This window comes from Oreochromis aureus, linkage group 10, assembly GCF_013358895.1.
Source record: "Oreochromis aureus strain Israel breed Guangdong linkage group 10, ZZ_aureus, whole genome shotgun sequence".
NCBI lineage: Eukaryota > Metazoa > Chordata > Actinopteri > Cichliformes > Cichlidae > Oreochromis > Oreochromis aureus.
In genome coordinates, this window is record NC_052951.1 from 14881867 (window position 1) to 14901239 (window position 19373).

Consider the following 19373-nt stretch of genomic DNA (forward strand, 5'->3'; position numbering starts at 1 on the left):
CTTTGAAGACATGACATTACAAGAAAGTTTGCCAAAAAGAGTTCAGGCTGTGTTAAAAAATAAAGGTGGTCACACCAAATATTAAGGCACCCTGTGTTTTTGTCTTATCTGCTGTATTTCCATATATATTTGCACACTTTTCAATATATCACTGAACCTATTGCTAAATTCCTTGGAAAATATAAATAAATGAAGGGTGACTTAATACTTTTAAACTTTATAATCCATATAAGCATAATATATTGTACACTTGCCTCAAGAGACATTTCTGGGTTGCTTGATCAGCTGGCCTGCTCATCACTTTGCTACAGGTCTCTCTGTGGATGCCTCCACTTATTTACTCACTTACTGACTTTTTTGACAATGTGGGGCAACAAATGTAAATGTTATATACATTTCACTAGAGCAGGTTCTATAAGTCACGGTTATTTTCAGCAAGGAAAATGTGATGAAAATTATTACTTGTGAGATTTTTTAAGATGCTTAAAAAAATGTAACTTTACTTTGCAGCAACGCAGATCAAATCCAAGAGAAGAGTTGCGGAGAAAAGATTAAATAGAGACAATATCATAAAATCAGAAAATTAACAAATGTTTTTAATAGTTGACACAAAGCCCAGTTTGGTGGTTTTTGTCAAAAATTCAGAGGTCAAAATGTAATTTTCGTAATTCCTCCTGGTTTCATTGAAAGTTTAGTCCGTGAACTGGCCTAAAACTGGAACTAAAAATTAATCTTAGGTCTAATTTTCAGTAAGCACTGATGCATGTTTTAATTGAGAGCGAAAATTGCCTTTACAGAGTGCTGAGTTCGCGTTTATCTGAACTTCTTTGACCTTTCCCCGCACACACATTTCCTTATTTTATTTAAACGTTTTTATATATTTATTCTTAATAACAAACATGTTTAAATGAATAAAACTAATCTAAAGCGAACTGAAACTTTACTGAATCGCAGTAGAGAGTATTTGTAACTTCAGCGCTAAACTGAACTGTAGGATTAGAGCTGTCAATAACCGGACACAGCCGAAAATGAACGAATCGCGACTCGGGAGCAGCACCGTCGGTAAACATGGCGGCCAAGGCGCTTCGGCAGCGAACCAGGCGAGGCAGCAGACAAGATGCAAACAACGTGAACGTCCCCGCCGAAACTCGGGCACCCAAAGAAGAGAAAGTCTGCGATGACAGCAAAATCACAGAGACTCGGCAAGAGTGAGTATGAATCCAGAGGAGACACAAGCTGCATGAGGAGGTGTGACTGACAGCCTGAGCAGGGGAAGCTAGCTAAGCTAGCTACTTTGATACCGTAGTAAGTTTTGACTGTAACGACACGATAACAACGCCTGTTAATGACCACCGAACAAACTACACCAACGTGTGTTTACATTAATATGAACCACAGTGGCTGTTTAGCTGTGTGTCCACCGTACTAACTAAGTTGCGTTGTTTATGTTTTAGCGGAGCAGTAAATCGCAGTGGTCAGCTCCATTCATTCTGTTAGTGTCAGATATGTGGTAACTGGCTGTGGTGCCAGTTGTGGCGTGGGTAAACTCGTGCTCTGGACCGACACAAACGCTCGTTTGAGCCGATTGGGTGGTGTTGTTGATAGGTTGCTGAGGGGAAATAAGTGACAGTTTGTAAGGTGACGTGTCATAAAAGACGTAACGTGAGGGTCAGGGCTGAGCTGCAGCTGAGCCGACTATAATCTGACTAATCTGATGATGGGTGCGAACAAAGGAAACACTGCCACACATAAGCAACACTGTGAACGCAAATCACACGTTTGTATTAGTGTGGCCATCCACACAGTTCTCTTAACACGGGAAGTTATTATAACTGTTAGATAATAAAGATATAAATATTTCTTAACCGATAGAAAGTGCACATTATTTATATATTTTACAAGATGATAGTGTGATCAGCTGTGATGTGTGGAGTCAGATCTGGAGGTGGCAGAGTTCATAATGATAACATTTTAACTGGGAGTCATCATAATGCACAGAAATGAGAATATCTGCTCCGACCAGAATGATATGTATACACTGCTCAGAAAAAATTAACTAACACTTAGAAAAAAACATCAGATCGCAGTGGGAAAAAATCTAGCTGGATATCTATGCTCAGATGGACTGGATAATGCATTAGGAATGAAATGATGCCACATTGTTTGATGGAAGACACCCCGAAGTGACAAAATGATGAGACAGGCTAGTCCCTGTTGCTGAAATTCCATTGTAGCAACTCAAAATGCCGCTCAGTAGTTTGTATGGTCCTATGTGGTGCTAATAAGATGTGGGATGGTGTCCTGGGGGATGTCCTCGCAGAGCTGGACCAGGGCATCACTGTGCTGTCTAAGGTGCAACCTGGTGGCGTCGGATGACCAAAACATAATGTAGCCTGCTTTGGTCAGGCTAAAACAAAGCCAGTCATTGATATCAATTCCTTTATCCTCCAGAGGATGTTGGGTTCTCAGGCCACCCTCGTGAAGTCTGTTGTAGATTTTTTGGTCAGAGACATTCACACCTGTGGCATGCTGGAGGTTATTTTGTAGTTCTGGCAGTGCGCATCCTGTTCCTCCTTGCACAAAGGAGCAGATACCGGTAATGCTCATGGGTTCAAGACCTTGTACAGCCCTGTTCAGTTATCCTAGAGTAGCTACCTGTCTCCTGGAATCTTTTCCATGCTCTTGAGACTGTCCTGGGAAACACAAAAAGCCTCCTGGCAATGCCACATATTGATGTGCCATCCTGGAGCAGTTGGACTACCTGTGCAACCTCTGTAGGGCCCAAGTATTGCCTCATGATACCAGTAGTGACACTGACCCTGGCCAAATGCAAAACTAGTGAAAAAACAGTCAGAAAACATGAAGAAGGAAAATGTCAGCGGCCTCCACCATGTAAAACCATTCCTGTTATAGGCAAGTCTCATTGTTGCCCCTCAGTGGACCCATTGTTAATGTCATTAACAGAAAAGCAGCCCTCTCTGCTACTTAACTGACCAATATTTGATTAGTCATTGTAAAAAAAAATACAGAGAAATATGGAACTACATAAATTTTTGTGTGAAAAAAGTTTGTTGATGCTGATATTTCTTATACTAAAATAAATATCACGCTGGCTCTCATTTTGTTGTTAATAACTCACAAAAAACACTGGTTTAAATAATTTATCAAATACTTCTAAAATACAAAATCCAGAGGCAGGATAAGAAGCAGAAAAGGTGAAAAGAAATGGGAGAAAAATAAAGAAACAATAAAAGCATTTGAGATTGTTATTCACAATAGTACTAATAATGTTGGTTTGGAAAAGAGATAAACTGTTTAAAGAGTATTTCTTAAAGTAAATATGAAACTGGAATAAATTTGGAGAAAATATTTATGTGTTTTGTAAAAGTGAACAGAACTGTGAGCTGGAAATACACAACAGATGGACAGACTGCAAATAGTGGAAATATGAAGGGCTGCAGAGGATAATTGGCAGCTGTTTGTATCCAGATGTATAATTAGGTTTAATATTCTGTTGAAACATTAAGTGATATTCCTCAGGCAGTGCTTACTTGTGCCCTCAGGGAGACGCTCTTTCAGTCCTCACAGTAGAGCTGTCTTTTCTCGTTAGTGAACTAACACCACACATGTACATTTTGGGATTATCTGTGTATTATTTTCCCAGCTCTGAAATGATGAGGCTTAATTGGTATTTTATTAAAAGCAGGCACACGAGTGTAGCAAAGCAGTTAAACCGGTATGTGATAAAACACCCACTCAGTGCTCACATAAGTTTTTATATTATTTAAGATGTAGACAATTTATTTATCTTTTTATTTGTGTAACGGGAAAGTTCTGATTTATATTAGCATAAGTCAAAGTCAAAAAAGTCAAAGTCAACTTTATTTGTCAATTCTGCCACATGTACAGGACATACAGAGAATAGAAATTTCGTTACTCTCAAACCCAAATGAACATTTAAATATAAGAGAGTGATTAAAAATGCAAGTAAAATAATTAAAAAGTAAAAATTTAAATAAATACAGTACAATTTTACATTTTACATATAACAAAAAAAAGCTATACAATATACAATATTCAGGTAAGGGTAAATGACATTGGGTGTAAACCAGGCAAGGTAGTGCAAATAGGCAAATAGTGCAAATGGAGATTTGGTAATGTACGGTAGGAGATAGTGTAACAACAAAGTCTTATGAGGTAATGGCAGTCCAATGCTCCACAAAGTGACTAATAACTGGTGCAGGCCAGTGAGTGAGTCAGAGAGTGTGTGTGTGTGTGTGTGTGTGTGTGACAGAGTTCAGTGAGACCGTGGAGGAGAGAGGGGAGAGGGGGCAGAATCGGGAGGGAGTTAAGCTTCCTGACAGCCTGATGGATGAAGCTGTCCTTCAGTCTGCTGGTCCTGGCCTGGAGATAAGTATATACATATGCATTGAATGAATGTTCATATTAATCTTTTTTTTGTAATAGGTCAATAAGTCGCGGGGGTCAGGTGTGGGCTCCAGAAGGTTCGACTGCATTTAAATGCCTGCTCTCTGCACGCTTCTGTGCAGCTTTGCTCAGCAACATCTCCGACTGCGATGAGACATTTAACTACTGGGAGCCTGTGAGTACTGATCTCTGGGGCATTTGAAAGTGCCGTAGTGTGTCGTGTGACAGTTTTTCTAATGCCTGCTTCAGAATCATTTTGAAGCATCCCTCTCTTGTTCCAATGGATTATGTTTGTCTTTTATTACTGTGTTCTGACAGATGCACTACTTGCTCTACGGCACAGGAATGCAAACATGGGAATACTCTCCACTGTATGCCATCAGGTCCTATGCTTACTTATGGTTACATGCACTTCCTGCTTGCTTGCACGCCCATGTTCTACAGACAAACAAGGTAACTATCGCAAGGTCGGATTTTGCCATGTGTTGATGTTCCTGTATTTTATAATAGGGATGCACCGATTCTGATCCCAATACCACAATGAATGCATTCTATGTAAAATCTGACAAGCTCACCATCAGTGTACTTTTTCTTTTTAAAATTGAAAACTGTATTTACCTGCAGGACATACTACTTCTATTAAAAGAAGCTTTAAACTAAAATCTGGATAGACTAAAAAGTTCAATATTCCTCCACGGGGCATCTAAAGTTTAAAATACATGAATTCACACATGCGTGCACACACAGGTGTGTGTAACGTTATAGTGGGACATGTGCAGTAGTTTCAGGCTTGTGTTATGACTGTGTTGCAGGTGTTGGTGTTCTACTTTGTGCGATGTGTCTTAGCATTCTCCTGCTGTGTCTGTGAGCTCTATTTCTACAAGTGAGTTTACCCTCCTCTTAAATGCAACGCATTTTAGCACTGTGGTGTTCACATTTTGGGATAATTTTGTAGATGTCTAGAATCATCTGTTACAAAGCAATTTTCCTGCAGGGGTTTTTTCTGATTAAGATATGTTTCTAAAGTTAAGCATTTGTATTTTGTGTGTGTGTGTGTGTGTGTGTGTGTGTGTGTGTGTGTGTGTGTGTGTGTGTGTGTGTGTGTGTGTGTGCGCCACAGAGCAGTTTGTAAGAAGTTTGGTTTGCACGTGGGTCGTCTGATGTTGGCATTCCTTGTCCTGAGCACAGGGATGTTCTGCTCCTCTGCAGGTTGGTCGTGTTTATTTACATAGTTAAGTTTCTGAGGACTATCAGTTGCCTCCATCCTAACATCTGTTGGTTTTTACATCGAGCAACTCATTACAAAGCCTTGCTTTTCTGGCCTTTTGGCAGATCACTGATCAAGAAGAGCAGAACTGCCACACGAACAGTGTGCAGTGTTTGCTTCTAAGGAACATTTCATATTTATGATTTATTTCCCGTCTCCTGTGCTCCCATTAACGCTGTAGGAATTGTAGGGACATTTTTGTGTTTGTGCTTTTTCTGATTACGTTTTGTTGTTTCTCTTCAGCTTTCCTACCTTCGTCTTTCTGTATGTACACAACACTGGTTGCCATGACGGGTTGGTTCCAAGACTCGACACCGTTAGCCATCATCGGCGTGGCTGCCGGCGCCATTGTTGGATGGCCATTCTCTGCATTGATCGGGTATGACTGTAAATACTGGCATTGTAGGCTTTTAACTATGTGTTAATTGTAATACAGCTTTTTTGAAAAAACTCAAACACCTTTAAATTCTTTTTTTTTTTTTTTACTTTATTCTGAATATGAATGTTTACAGGCTTGCTTGAATTTTCAGTGGAGTTTAATTCTTATTAGTTTGTGCAATACAGCCAAAATGTATCACTTTTTTGACTTTCTGCTGTACTTCACACATTACAATAACATATGAACTGGGATGAATGTGAGCCGGATCAGCTACTGTGTCATTGATGTTTTTTCTCTCTCTTTAGGCTTCCAATTGCTTTCGACTTGCTTGTGTTGAAGAGGCAGTGGAAGAGTTTCATCACCTGGTCATTTATTGCTTTGCTTCTGCTGCTGGTAAGAATATACAACTACTAGAATAATGGGTTTCTTTTCTGTCACAGGTAGAGCGTTCCCCACAAAATATCTGTGGGCGTACCACAGGAGCAGGAATATAATAATGCATTTTGCTGTCATGTGTCATATTGTCACAACTTATATAAACTATACTAAAAAATACTGGGCCATCTACACCTACAGGTGCTGCTCGGCCATAGAAACCCATGTCATGATGCTCTCAGTGCACAGTTTTTATGCTGATGTTTATTCCAGTGGAGGTTATTGAGTCAGGAGGATTTTGATGACACACTGTGCACCTCAGCGCTCACTAACCTAAGTCTGTAACTTTATGTCCTCTATCACTTCGTGGCTAAGTTACTGTGGTTCCTAAGTCCTTCCACTTTGCAGGAACACCTCTTACAGCTGATTGTGGAATATCTAGTAGAGAAGGAATTTGACGAATTCATCTGTTGAAATGATGGCATCCTATTACAGCACTACGCTCAAAATCAGAGAGCTCTTCAGAATGATCCACTGTTTGACAGATATTTTTTAAAGCAGACTGCATAGTTAGGTTGGTGATTTTCTTTTAGTTTGTGGCAATGGGACGAAAAACACCTGGATTCAAAGATTTAAGAGCTGTGGCTTGACACTTTTGTCCATCTGTATCTCTAGTTTTTTGTGAATTATAGAATATTTTTATGCAGGAGCTTAATGTTTATGTGACCTGCGTCAGTTCACTTTCCTTCTCATCTTGTCTTTCCCAGGTACCTCTGGTGGCGGTGGACTCTTTCTTTTATGGCAAACTGGTCATAGCGCCACTCAATATTCTCCTGTACAATGTCTTTACACCACATGGGCCTGATCTATATGGTAAATGACAAAATACACGTTGTCCTATTTTGTCACATTTAGGCCACCTCAATACATCTACATGTGATATTTATATAAAGTATGAGATATTTAGGATATATAATGTTGGATATGCCTTTTATGAATTGCCCAATTTACTACAGTAACTGTTGGACTGATAATACGTCAATGACAAGCAAATATTAAGATTTAACAGTTTATCACTGCAGTTTTTGTTGGGCACAGGGTAACTTCACTTGCTTTCTGTTGTTTAATTTCCAGGTACGGAGCCGTGGCATTTTTACTTTGTAAACGGCGTCCTGAACTTCAACCTGGTGTTTGCTCTGGCACTGTTTTCCCTGCCACTCACTGCTCTCATGGAGACACTGTTACACAGGTTCAATGGTGTGTTTTCCTGCATATGCACAAAATATGTTGTTTTTGGCTTGTGTGCGTGTGTGTTCGAATTACACTTGTAATGATTCACTCACCTATATACATTTGTTCGTGATTTAGTCCAGGTAGTTACCCTCATCTACTGTCTCACATTAACTCTTTAACTTTTACAAACTGGTTAATACTCTTCTAAGTCACTGTGCTCCACAGTGCAATATATTCAGTATGTTCCAGCACGTTTACAGAGTTTACCTTTTGTGATTTCACATCGTTGTACACACGTGTGTTTTCTTCAGTGCAGAACCTGGGCCGCCCGTACTGGCTGACTCTGTCTCCCATGTATCTGTGGATGTTGGTTTTCTTCACTAGACCTCATAAAGAAGAGCGTTTTCTCTTTCCTATTTACCCCCTCATCTGCCTCAGCGGGGCAGTTGCCCTCTCCTCATTACAGGTGTAGTTTGCCATTGTCTAATTTTGGCTTTCAAAGCAAAACAGTCAGCTGCGTTAGTTGATTTCAGCATTTTTAGGCCCATTTGGTCACAAATGTGCACGTAAATGAAATGGATTTTATTCCCCACAGAAATGCTACCACTTCCTGTTCCAGCGATACCGACTGGAACACTACACCGTCTCTTCGAACTGGTTGGCTTTAAGCGCAGTGGTGGTCTTCGCTGTGCTGTCGCTGTCTCGTTCTGTCGCACTCTTCAGAGGTTTGTGTTTGTGTCCCTTTTTCCCTAAGCACCAGCATAATCATTGAGTGAAGGCTCATGATATTTTGGTCTGTTTACAGGCTACCATGCCCCTCTGGACCTGTACCCAGAATTTCACCGCATTGCCAAGGATCCAACTCTGCACTCGGTCCCTGAAAGCAGACCTGTCAGCGTATGTGTTGGCAAAGAGTGGTATCGCTTCCCGAGCAGCTTTCTTCTCCCACACAAGTCAGTGTCCAGAAAACCTGCACAGGTTTTCAGTGTCTGATAAAGTCTGTAAGGGTGATTTCTCATTTTTGTGTTTTTACTAAGCTAAAAGTCTCTTTTTTAATCTCCAGCTGGCAACTGCACTTCATTCAGTCTGAGTTTAAGGGGCAGCTGCCTCAGCCGTATGCCTCTGGTCCTCTGGCCACACAGATCATCCCAGCTAATATGAACGATCAGAACCTGGAGGAGCCAAGCAGATATGTAAGTTCCTTAGACACAGACATGTTTGCTAACTAATACTGTAGTTAAGAGCAATTAAATTAAAAATGTAATTGTCTACTCTGTGTAGGTTGATTTAAAACAGTGCCACTACTTAGTGGACCTAGACACAGATGAAGAGACACCGCTTGAGCCACGTTACTCAGCCAGCAAAGAGGAGTGGACTATCATCGCTTATAAGCCTTTTCTTCAAGCATCAAGGTAGTTTTACAAGTAAATATTTTACAAATAAGTGGAAAAAACAGTAAAATTAAACTCTGTAAATTAAGGAAAAAGCATAATGTATTCCAGTTGAAAAGAAAAGGAAACATCCTGAGAAAATGTAAACATTAAGGAGATCTACAGTGTGAAGCAGATTGTTTACATGTAAGGCATTTTTCTCTCAGGTCATCTCCTCTCTTCAGAGCGTTCTACATCCCATTCATATCTGACCACCACACCACCTTTAGGCGCTACGCCATCTTAAAACCGCGGCGGCAAAAGCAGCCTCGTAAGCGGAGCCACGGCTGACCTTTTACACCCGAACCTGTACAGTTGTACAAAATCCCAACAAAAGACGTCAATCACCTCTTCTCAAAACAGCTGGTATTTGTGTGTCAGTGTGCATGTTGTCTCACGAAACCTTTGAAGCTATCAGACCCTTTAAAGACATCAACCCCCCTGTCCACTTGTCATCAACACTACACACAGACTCTCTGAATATCACCACCCTGGACCACTTTTTGGTGACCAAACAGTGTTTGCGTGTGAATGAAAGGCAGAAATGTATTAGAAAAAGGTGAGAAAAATATCAGCGCACGTGTGGGAAAGACATCAGTCTGCTTTTGAACTTGTGTGTGAAAGAGTGCATGTGAGAGCGAGAGAAAATGCTTGGCAGGGTATCAGCTGGACGTTTTATCTTATTTTGTATGCCTGTGTTGAGCCAGATGTCTTTCAGGGGATGCACATCACAAGATATTTGCATTAATTCAGCCCGTATTTGAAACTTGAAAATGTGGCCTGACTGGAGGAATTTCTCTGACCAGTGAAATCGAGAAATCCTCTCGCGTCTGGGCTTGAACAGTGTCCTGTTGTGTGCTCTGTCGGGTATGAGTGTGGAAGATAAATAAAACCAAGGATGCTTAAGTAATTTAACTTAATAAAATCATGATTGACTGTGACTATAAATCTGATGCTGTTTTTATTGGGACAGTAAAATCACTCTTTGACAGGTTGGCTTTTCATCTCATTTTATTGGAATATTCCTTATGTAGCAAACATACAAACCACTCTCACTTACAGGAGAGATATCAAGACATAATACATTCTGAATTAATAGTAATAATGATGATGCTTTGGTTTATATTACACTGTAATAGCATGCCGTAATGTTTGGTTAGGCTGCAGGCACTCAAGCTAAATTGTAGCAGCCACCTTGTTGTTATTTCTTTAGAATGCCTTTGATAAATACTGGAATAAGTGTGTAAAATTAAGGTCTCGTCACAATTTAAGGCAATATAAAACCACACAGGAGATAAATACAACCACCTAGTGCTTCAAGGAGCAGTACTGGTTTATTGTGTTTAATCTATTTGAGGTAGCCCGCATCTCTCAGGTATACTTGGGTGTACTTAACAGTTTTCAAGCACAGCAAACATAACAGTCCAAGACCTCAGTTATCTTACCAAGCAAGCACAGCATGACACGACCATGCAAAACAGGCTGCTACACACACATGAAAACACACATGCTTTTATAGACAAAGATGCTCAGAATCCTCAGAGTCAACCGTAAACGTCCACATTTTGGTAATGATGCAATGTACACAAGAAAAGGTGAGTTTAGCTTACAGTAGGTGCTTCTTTACTGGGTCATTTCTGTAATGTAAACTGTATTATGGCTCTTTCCAAAAACTTCCTATGCATGCATATATTGAAATATATGGGGATGCTTTAGTGAGGTCCAGAAATTTTTAAATCTGGAGGCTTTACCATGGTGGTGACGTTTGTGTCAAGGGTACTCCGGTGGTTTGGAATTGATCTTGTGTAATATTATCACTTTGGATCATTTTTAAATAGGACGAAACTTTAACCTGAGACATTGTCTTTATTATTCCATGCATTTTTATTTCCTCTAACCCCCAAACCTACAAAACTTTTTGTTCCGCCTTTGAAAGTTTTAAAGCACAGAACGGCACAGATTGAATGGACATCGTTTAAGGCATTATACGCAGCCCCTTCAGGGTAAACTGTAAACAGAAATCAATGCGTAAAATTGTGGAGATGCAAGTAACAGACTCCCCTTTTGTTATTGTTGCTTTGATGTATTTCTGCCCCTGCCTCCATGTAATAAAGTCACAAATAATCCTATGACCTTGTCTTCAAAAGAAATTCATTACAGTAGGTCTGAATCATTCTGAGTAACCCGAATCTTTTTGTTGATTTGCGTTCATTCAGTGAGCATCACTGTAGAGGAAGAGGCTGAGATCTTGTGGAGACATCACGAAACAGGAGCACATCAAACTGTCTGCATAAACAAATATAGCTTATTTGCACCACCCGATTAGTATTCGTAGACAAAATTGTGTTCATTTACCACAAACGAATTCCTACACAGACTAGTCTACCAGCAGGCTACAGGCTGAATTATGGGGCCAGCAATAAAATATAAATTATATATTTTTTCAACCTGATTTTCAGTCCTTTAAACAGGTAACAGGCTAGAAACATTTAAAACCATGCACAGTCTTTAGCCACTCTCTCAGTGTCATTCACTCATTCAGTGCTGTACACATAATAAAGCCGATTTTGAGGCGATCAGTAGTTTTCCCTGTTGATCCATTCATGCTCGTTGAAGTATCTTCTTCCACCGTCCAAATTCAGCCCATTTCTGTAGCAATCCACATTTGCATTGTAGGACTTTCGGTTTCCGTAGGTTCCGAGGCTGGTTCGGTAAGTGTCTTCCTTTCCATTGGTGATGTATGTCTGATACAGGTCAGCCTTTCCTGTGTGACCTCCGGGTCTTAGTTTGGGATCATAGAGGTCACTCCCTGCTGTGATGCTGCCATCATACAGTCCGTGGTCCCTGTAAAGGGTGCTGCCGAAATGCTCGCTCTTCGTTGTACGACGACCCAGACTCTTGTCGTAGAACTCTCTGTGACCCGTCCGACCCAAACTGCTGCCACTCACGTCCCTCTTCCCTGAGCGGCCCAAGCTGGTGTCGCAGAAGTCACGAGTGCCACGGCGCCCGAGGCTGAGGTCGTTGAGGTCAAAGTTTAGGAAACAGCTCTCTGTGCTCGCAAGTGTCACAAAGCCGCTCTCTGTGTCCCGGCCCCCCAGATTATCGTAGTCACCGGTTGGTGTGTCAGGGGAGGAGCATAAAAAGGAGGTGTTCTTGGTCTGCGGGCGAGCTGACACGAGGTCGTCATCCTTCTGGGAACGAATGACATTGTAGACATCAGTTGAAGTTGGGCTTGGGCACAGTCCTGGGTCTGTTTGACATACTTCGGATTTCTGCTGTTTCCTCCTCCTGTCACACAGAGAGAGAAGACACCAAACAAGACACCTTAAAACATTCACGCATACAGAAAACAACATCTCTCTCTCTCTCTCTCTCTCTCTCTCTCTCTCTCTATACACATATACATATATATATATATACACATATATACACATATATATATATATATATATATATATATATATATATATATATATATATATATATATATATATATATATATATATATATATATATATATATATATATATATATATATATATATATCGCCACCATTATGAATTGTTACTGTGTGTTATGAGCAGACCCCACATACATCATCGTGAATGCTGCCATAAATTAATATTGTGTATTAATCAACATTGAAAATACTCCACCTCAGTGTACTTCAGTATGAGCCATGTCTATGAAAAACTGCAGATTTCAGCTGTGTTTAGAAATCTCTCAGACATTTTAATTTAAAAAACATTAAATTTTTAAACCATTTCGGATTTGTCCATAGCCACATATGAGAATATTCATGTAAAATGTCAATAGAACAGTAGCAGTATAATGTCCTCGTAAGTGGATATCAGGCCCTTATAGAGCAAAATTGAGTATTTTGGTCTAAATAACCCAAAATGTGATGTCCACATATGTGGACCCCAGGTCCTAGGAGGTTAAAGAACAGTAATTGGGTGCACAAGTTTAAATTTATTTAGGATTTTCTCTAATCCACACAGGCTTAAATATATACATACACTCATTTAAATCTTTTAATAAGTTGTCCTGAAGTTGCTGAAGCACTACAGTGTCTTTTAACTTGACAAGGCCTTGTTAATGATCAGAACTGATTAAAACTGGAAGTTTCCTTTGCCAGTATACAAAGGATTTATTGGATTGACCAATACTTAGAACAATAAGAATGTCCTAGGAACTCAATATCTGAGAAGAACGTTGAGAAGGTTGCTTGGAGCAGATTTCAAGATCATCAGTTCAAACAAGACTACACAAATACAAATTATTCTGATGTGCCACCACTTTGCCAAGGTCCAGTAGAAACCCTGATTTTCAACCCCAGATGAGAGGAAATTTGTTTAGGATTTTTAGGAAGAACCCAGAAAGCTTGAAGGATCAAACCTGCCATGAACTGAAACATGGACACAGCTGGGTGTCCCAACAGGACAATAATCTCAAACATACATGAAAACTGAATTGGGAAACATTAATCTCCTCAAATTGTTAAGTTTCCCTTAGCAAGTTACACTGCAACCAGATGCTTTTGGAAGACTTGAAGAAGCTTCTGGTATTCCTCTGGCTGGATATTTGACCACTCTTCCTTTTAGAATTGGTAAAGTTAATTTAAATTGCTCAGTTTCCTGGCATGGACCAGCTCCATGAATTTTCAATATGGTTGAGGTTGGAACTTTGGAAAGGTCAAATACTAGTGGGGATGTATGAATAATTCTGGCCCTGTGTGGATTTAGAGAAAATCCCAAATAGAATAGAATAGAATAGAATGCCTTTATTGTCATTATACAGCTGTACAATGAGATACAGAGCATCTCCTACTCAGTGTAAACATGTTGGGGGGGGGGGGGTACAGTTCTGCAGCGCTATATACATATACAAATATATGTATGTACATATACAAATACAAATATGTACAAATACAAATACAAATAAATTCCACCTTCTGCTCCCAGTTACCATGAGATTCATGCCCACTGTGTGTGTATGTCACCATACCCGCGTGACATTGCTGTCTTTAGTATTCTTGCATTTAGTATTTGCCTTTATTTTGGATCCTCACCGTCGGACAATCAGCTTGAAGCAGCAGACGCCTGTCACTGTCAGCAGCAGCAGTATGAGGGGAATGGTGGGAATGATGATGTAAACCAAATTCAGAACTAAATAAAAGACAGACAACAAAGATACAGATTTAGTAATTGTCATGTAGGTCTAAATTTGTCCCATTTTTTCACAAATTATTGAAATGTTTATCACCTGTTTGGTTGTGGTTGTGATCATTTGGATTCCACGGCACCACGGGTGAAGAGAAGACATCTGTAATGAAAGCTATCAGTCTCTAAACATTCAAAATGTCAACATCAGCCTAAAAGCTAATATCAGTTTTTTTTTTTTACCTGTTTGAGTGGAGTTAGGTGAAGGAGAAGGATCCAGTGGCTCCTCTGGGGAGAAAAAAAATGAATTCAGCAGTAACAACAATTTCAAGTCAAACAAAAATTAAATGACCTCTGAGTAATACCTGCAGTGTATTTGCAGATGAAGTTGTTCTTGGTTTCACAATTGTCGTCGTTCCACTGGAACATGTAGAGCCCTCCTATACCAGGAGGAGCGGACGGTTGGTGATACATTACAACGCACACCTCATAACCACACGATGGCTCATCCCAGTGCCAGTTCCTATACAGACGCACACAAAGCAACCACTGTCTCAAAGCTGTTTTAAAGCCGAGGTAGGCAACATATTTTTGGCATCACTGGAGGAAAAAAAAAAAATCTATAATGACTTTTCAAGGTATTGTGAAGTAACGTGAGAGGTAACTAGTGTCCCTTCGACCTCGTTGAGCTCTGCTGGTCCGCTGCTGATTGTTTAACACCAGATATGATGACATATGAGTATTATAACGAACAAAAATGAAATAAAACGTGACAATGTAATAAAGCGACAAAGTGTTTGAAACCTGACTTTTTTTAAAGATTGAGTAATGGATGCTTTAACTAATAAATCATTTTAATTACGAAAAAGAAATAAAGAAAAGATATTTTGGTGTTTTGCTTTTTAAGCTGTCCACTATTTAAAGCTGGCATCAAAAGGTTTCAAGTTAAAAAAAAAAATTGTTGAATATGTTACAGCAAAACTTAATTGCGAGATTTTGTGCTGTACTACACACTAAAGACCTAAAAACAACATCAGTTGTACTGCAAAAAGGCAGCATTGAACCTTTTTCATGTGAATCCTTGAAATAAAGATTTTTTCTTTTCTTTTTTTCTTTTTGACAACGGCAAGGCCAATTGTATTTATATAGCACATTTCATTACAGGTAAACTCAACAAGTTTAACACAAAAGATGAAAAAGCTAAGTAGGTCTGAAATAATAAAAGGTAGCATTGACACTAACACACTTTAAGTCTTTGAGGAGATCAGACAAATGAGAAAAACCTGTCTTCTCACACAGACTCTATAAAGAGATGGACGCAGCCACTCAATCAGCTGATTAGTGAGGTCGTGTTAAGAAGCCGTGAGTGTTTGCACCACCAAAATTTTTGGTCATTTAAATTCAAATGTGCAGGGGAGGTGCACACACTTATTCTCTAACGACGCAAACAACAAACATAGCTTCACGTTTGTCGCAACTTCATGTTTTATTTAACACTACCTAAAACTGCCGATTTAGTCATGCATAAAGTATTTTCTGAGGACACAAAGCCAGCTAGAGGCTGTTTTCTCATAGATTTCTATGCAAGTATTAATAAGATGGTTCAACCCCTACAGGGCGTTAAAAAAAGAATTCAGCTAAAATCTCTACAAGCTACATCCATCTTTCATACAGTCTATGTTTTCTCATCTCGTGGAAATGAACCAGGGGCAGGTTTTTTTTTTACATCACTGCTTTAAAATTCACTTTTCACTCACTGACTCTCTGTTCCCACCTAAATGTGGACTTGCTACCATCCAGCCAGTAATACTGGGAAGCGCAGTCCAAGTTGCTATCCTCGCCTCCATGGTTTCGGCGGAGACCTATCCAGAAATCTCCATCAGTTGGGCGGAGCTCTGTGATGAGCTGCTCTATGATCTTCTGCTCGGACTCAGACTCCACGCTCAGGAGCTGACCCCCGTCCCGTCTGCAGGCGCGTTCTGCCTCCATGAAGTTCAGCTTACGGCGGAGCTCGGAGAAGTAGGCCAGCTTATAGCATGGCTTCCCTTTTCCTGCCTTGCACACGCGCTGGCCTACCCCACACACACACACACACACACACACACACACACACACACACACACACACACACACACACACACACACACACACACACACACACACACACACACACACACACACACACACACACACACACACACACACACACACACACACACACACACACACCATTGTTCATGCTGGATACAGTGGCTTGCAAAAGTATTCGGCCCCCTTGAACTTTCCCACATTTTGTCACATTACAGCCACAAACATGAATCAATTTTATTGGAATTCCACGTGAAAGACCAATACAAAGTGGTGTACACGTGAGAAGTGGAACGAAAATCACATGTGATTCCAAACATTTTTTACAAATAAATAACTGAAAAGTGGGGTGTGCGTAATTATTCAGCCCCCTGAGTCAATACTTTGTAGGACCACCTTTTGCTGCAATTACAGCTGCCAGTCTTTTAGGTTATGTCTCTACCAGCTTTGCACATCTAGAGACTAAAATTCTTGCCCATTCTTCTTTGCAAAACAGCTCCAGCTCAGTCAGATTAGATGGACAGCGTTTGTGAACAGCACTTTTCAGATCTTGCCACAGATTCTCGATTGGATTTAGATCTGGACTTTGACTGGATATGGATATGTTTTGTTTTAAACCATTCCATTGTTGCCCTGGCTTTATGTTTAGGGTCGTTGTCCTGCTGGAAGGTGAACCTCCGCCCCAGTCTCAAGTCTTTTGCAGACTCCAAGAGGTTTTCCAAGATTGCCCTGTATTTGGCTCCATCCATTTCTGATCAGCGCTCTCCTTGTTCGGCCGGTGAGTTTAGGTGGACGGCCCTGTCTTGGTAGGTTTACAGTTGTGCCATACTCCTTCCATTTCTGAATGATCGCTTGAACAGTGCTCCGTGGGATGTTCAAAGCTTGGGAAATCTTTTTGTAGCCTAAGCCTGCTTTAAATTTCTCAATAACTTTATCCCTGACCTGTCTGGTGTGTTCTTTGGACTCCATGGTGTTGTTGCTCCCAATATTCTCTTAGACAACCTCTGAGGCCGTCACAGAGCAGCTGTATTTGTACTGACATTAGATTACACACAGGTGCACTCTATTTAGTCATTAGCACTCATCAGGCAATGTCTACGGGCAACTGACTGCACTCAGACCAAAGGGGGCTGAATAATTACGCACACCCCACTTTTCAGTTATTTATTTGTAACAAATGTTTGGAATCACATATGATTTCCGTTCCACTTCTCACGTGTACACCACTTTGTATTGGTCTTTCACGTGGAATTCCAATATAATTGATTCATGTTTGTGGCTGTAATGTGACAAAATGTGGAAAAGTTCAAGGGGGCCGAATACTTTTGCAAGCCACTGTATAAACTGAATTGGCTTCACATTTGCATTTACTAAATAGTCTGTATTACACTAACAAATAAATTACTTTGTAATAGTAAATATGGGAAAACTACAAAAATACACTTAGTTATACATCTTTATAGAGTACAGTGCTTACCTCTGGCTTCAAATATATCTGCTTCAGGAGCCAAAAGTTCAGCACACAATCAGATATTCAGCACATAAGGAAGCAAAAATAGATCCACACTTAAATCAAGCAGTCGTATCTTTGCAGCATTTTTGTGTGTGAGTGCATCTTACCTGTTATGAGGCTTGTGGCTGTAGATGGATCAAAGCAGAAAAGCAGCAGGTGATAAAGGATTGTCTGCAGGTCCATCTTTGTTGTCTTTTCTCTAACCACAAAATCTTGTATTACAGTTTAGTCTTTTTCATTCTGCTGTCCATTCATGTGCCGGGTCAACAGAGGGGTTCACGTGAAAGCAGATAACGGCCACCTATAACAATGAGGTGAGCTTCAGCTTTAGGTGTAAGAACATGCTATAAAAAGAGGCTAAAATTAAAAAATAAAGCTTAAGAAGTACGAGAGAATCTCGGCTCCAGTTCTTTCTGCTGAAAAGGGGAGTGTGTGAGACAGGAGGAGGAGGAGGAGCAGGGAGAAGAGGAGGAAGGGCTGCATGTTTGGGAGGGGGCTGTAATCTGTTAAGAGCAGTCTTAATGATTGGGAGAAGAGGCTGCATCGATCGCAAGACATCTAATCATGCAAGTGCTTCTCATCGTAAATGCTGACAAGAGGCAGATTTCACTCCTTCCTTTATTACTTAAGCTTCGGATATTATCATTACAAAAGTGTTACATGAAAATGATCCTCTCTAACTCAATCAGGGATATTTTAAGATAATCTCTCACGTCCACTTCGCAGCATTCTTGTGTATTGTTTCTTGGTACAAAGAAAGACAGAGCCAAACACAGCAGACACGTACAACCAGCAGGCAAGCCCTACAACACATTTACGCTTTTATTATTAAAATCTCTTTTATCTGGTCTTGTCTGTGTATTGGTGAGACTGAAGTGTACAGCTCAGGGAATATCAACAACCTCACGACTGTTTTCAAGATTTAATGAGGCATGGTAAGCAAAGTCAACCCCACCCCTCCAAATAGCCCCTCTAATTATGAAGGAGTGCATCTTTCATGATAATAAAGACCATTTAATATCTTTAAGTAGTCTTTTTTCCCCTCAAATAAATAGTAATGTAAGTTCAGGACTCAGGGAGTAGTTCTCTTTTCTGACAGTGATTTTACATATCAACAAAGAGCCGGCATTTCTGCAGCAGTGTGCATAGACTGTATGAACCAGGAAAAAAATACGGACATAGAAAAAGGTTTTGGCTACAAACGCCCAGTAGTTAACACTTTAACTCCTTTAAAGTAACATGCAACATGCAGTACAGTGTGAAAACTAGCATACTGTAACCACCACTGCTGTTATCTGCAACCAAAGTAAGAGACCGAAGCCAACAAGGGGCTGTAGGTGTCTATTACAATCAAGCTCTGACTGGGCAGCGATTCTGTTTAATCAGAAAAAGCACTACGGGAGTCAAAGACCTTTGCCTGTCTGCTATTATGGAAGCTTTTCCCTTCATTGCGACTAAAAACGACATTTTTTGCCATGTGTAAGTAAAAGAATTTGGG

The 19373-nt window shown here is 40.2% G+C and overlaps 2 protein-coding genes across 2 annotated transcripts; one reads left to right on the forward strand and one right to left on the reverse strand.

The window, feature by feature from the left end:
* The first annotated feature begins 1035 nt into the window (after positions 1–1035).
* Positions 1036–10053, forward strand: alg9 (ALG9 alpha-1,2-mannosyltransferase). Its single transcript, XM_031759996.2, has 15 exons — positions 1036–1208; positions 4468–4603; positions 4747–4881; positions 5241–5311; positions 5549–5637; positions 5939–6074; positions 6380–6467; positions 7217–7322; positions 7584–7706; positions 7994–8148; positions 8278–8407; positions 8488–8635; positions 8746–8875; positions 8964–9094; positions 9280–10053. Exons 1-15 carry the CDS (start codon positions 1069–1071, stop codon positions 9401–9403), a joined length of 1842 nt encoding a protein of 613 aa, XP_031615856.2. The 5' UTR covers positions 1036–1068; the 3' UTR covers positions 9404–10053.
* Positions 10054–10105: 52 nt separating this feature from the next.
* LOC116336173 (layilin-like) lies at positions 10106–18267 on the reverse strand. The gene is made up of 8 exons (XM_039618610.1): positions 17983–18267; positions 17840–17860; positions 16049–16346; positions 14640–14797; positions 14518–14562; positions 14378–14437; positions 14184–14280; positions 10106–12400 (listed from the first exon to the last, which is right to left on the reverse strand). The coding sequence occupies exons 1-8, from the start codon at positions 18056–18058 to the stop codon at positions 11689–11691; spliced, it is 1467 nt and encodes a 488-aa protein (XP_039474544.1). The 5' UTR covers positions 18059–18267; the 3' UTR covers positions 10106–11688.
* Between the last annotated feature and the right edge of the window lie 1106 nt (positions 18268–19373).

What these genes read in the sequence shown, in the direction of transcription:
- LOC116336173 (XM_039618610.1), bottom strand. Translation starts at nt 18,058, where the DNA reads ATGGACCTGCAGACAATCCTTTATCACCTGCTGCTTTTCTGCTTTGAT. An exon ending in AGATATATTTGAAGCCAGAG is followed by an intron (nt 16,347 to 17,839) that starts GTAAGCACTGTA and finishes TGTGTGGGGTAG; the next exon opens with GCCAGCGCGTGTGCAAGGCA. An exon ending in TTCAAGCTGATTGTCCGACG is followed by an intron (nt 12,401 to 14,183) that starts GTGAGGATCCAA and finishes TCTGTGTGACAG; the next exon opens with GAGGAGGAAACAGCAGAAAT.
- alg9 (XM_031759996.2), top strand. Translation starts at nt 1,069, where the DNA reads ATGGCGGCCAAGGCGCTTCGGCAGCGAACCAGGCGAGGCAGCAGACAA. An exon ending in ACTGTTACACAGGTTCAATG is followed by an intron (nt 7,707 to 7,993) that starts GTGTGTTTTCCT and finishes TGTTTTCTTCAG; the next exon opens with TGCAGAACCTGGGCCGCCCG. An exon ending in CCTTTTCTTCAAGCATCAAG is followed by an intron (nt 9,095 to 9,279) that starts GTAGTTTTACAA and finishes TTTTTCTCTCAG; the next exon opens with GTCATCTCCTCTCTTCAGAG.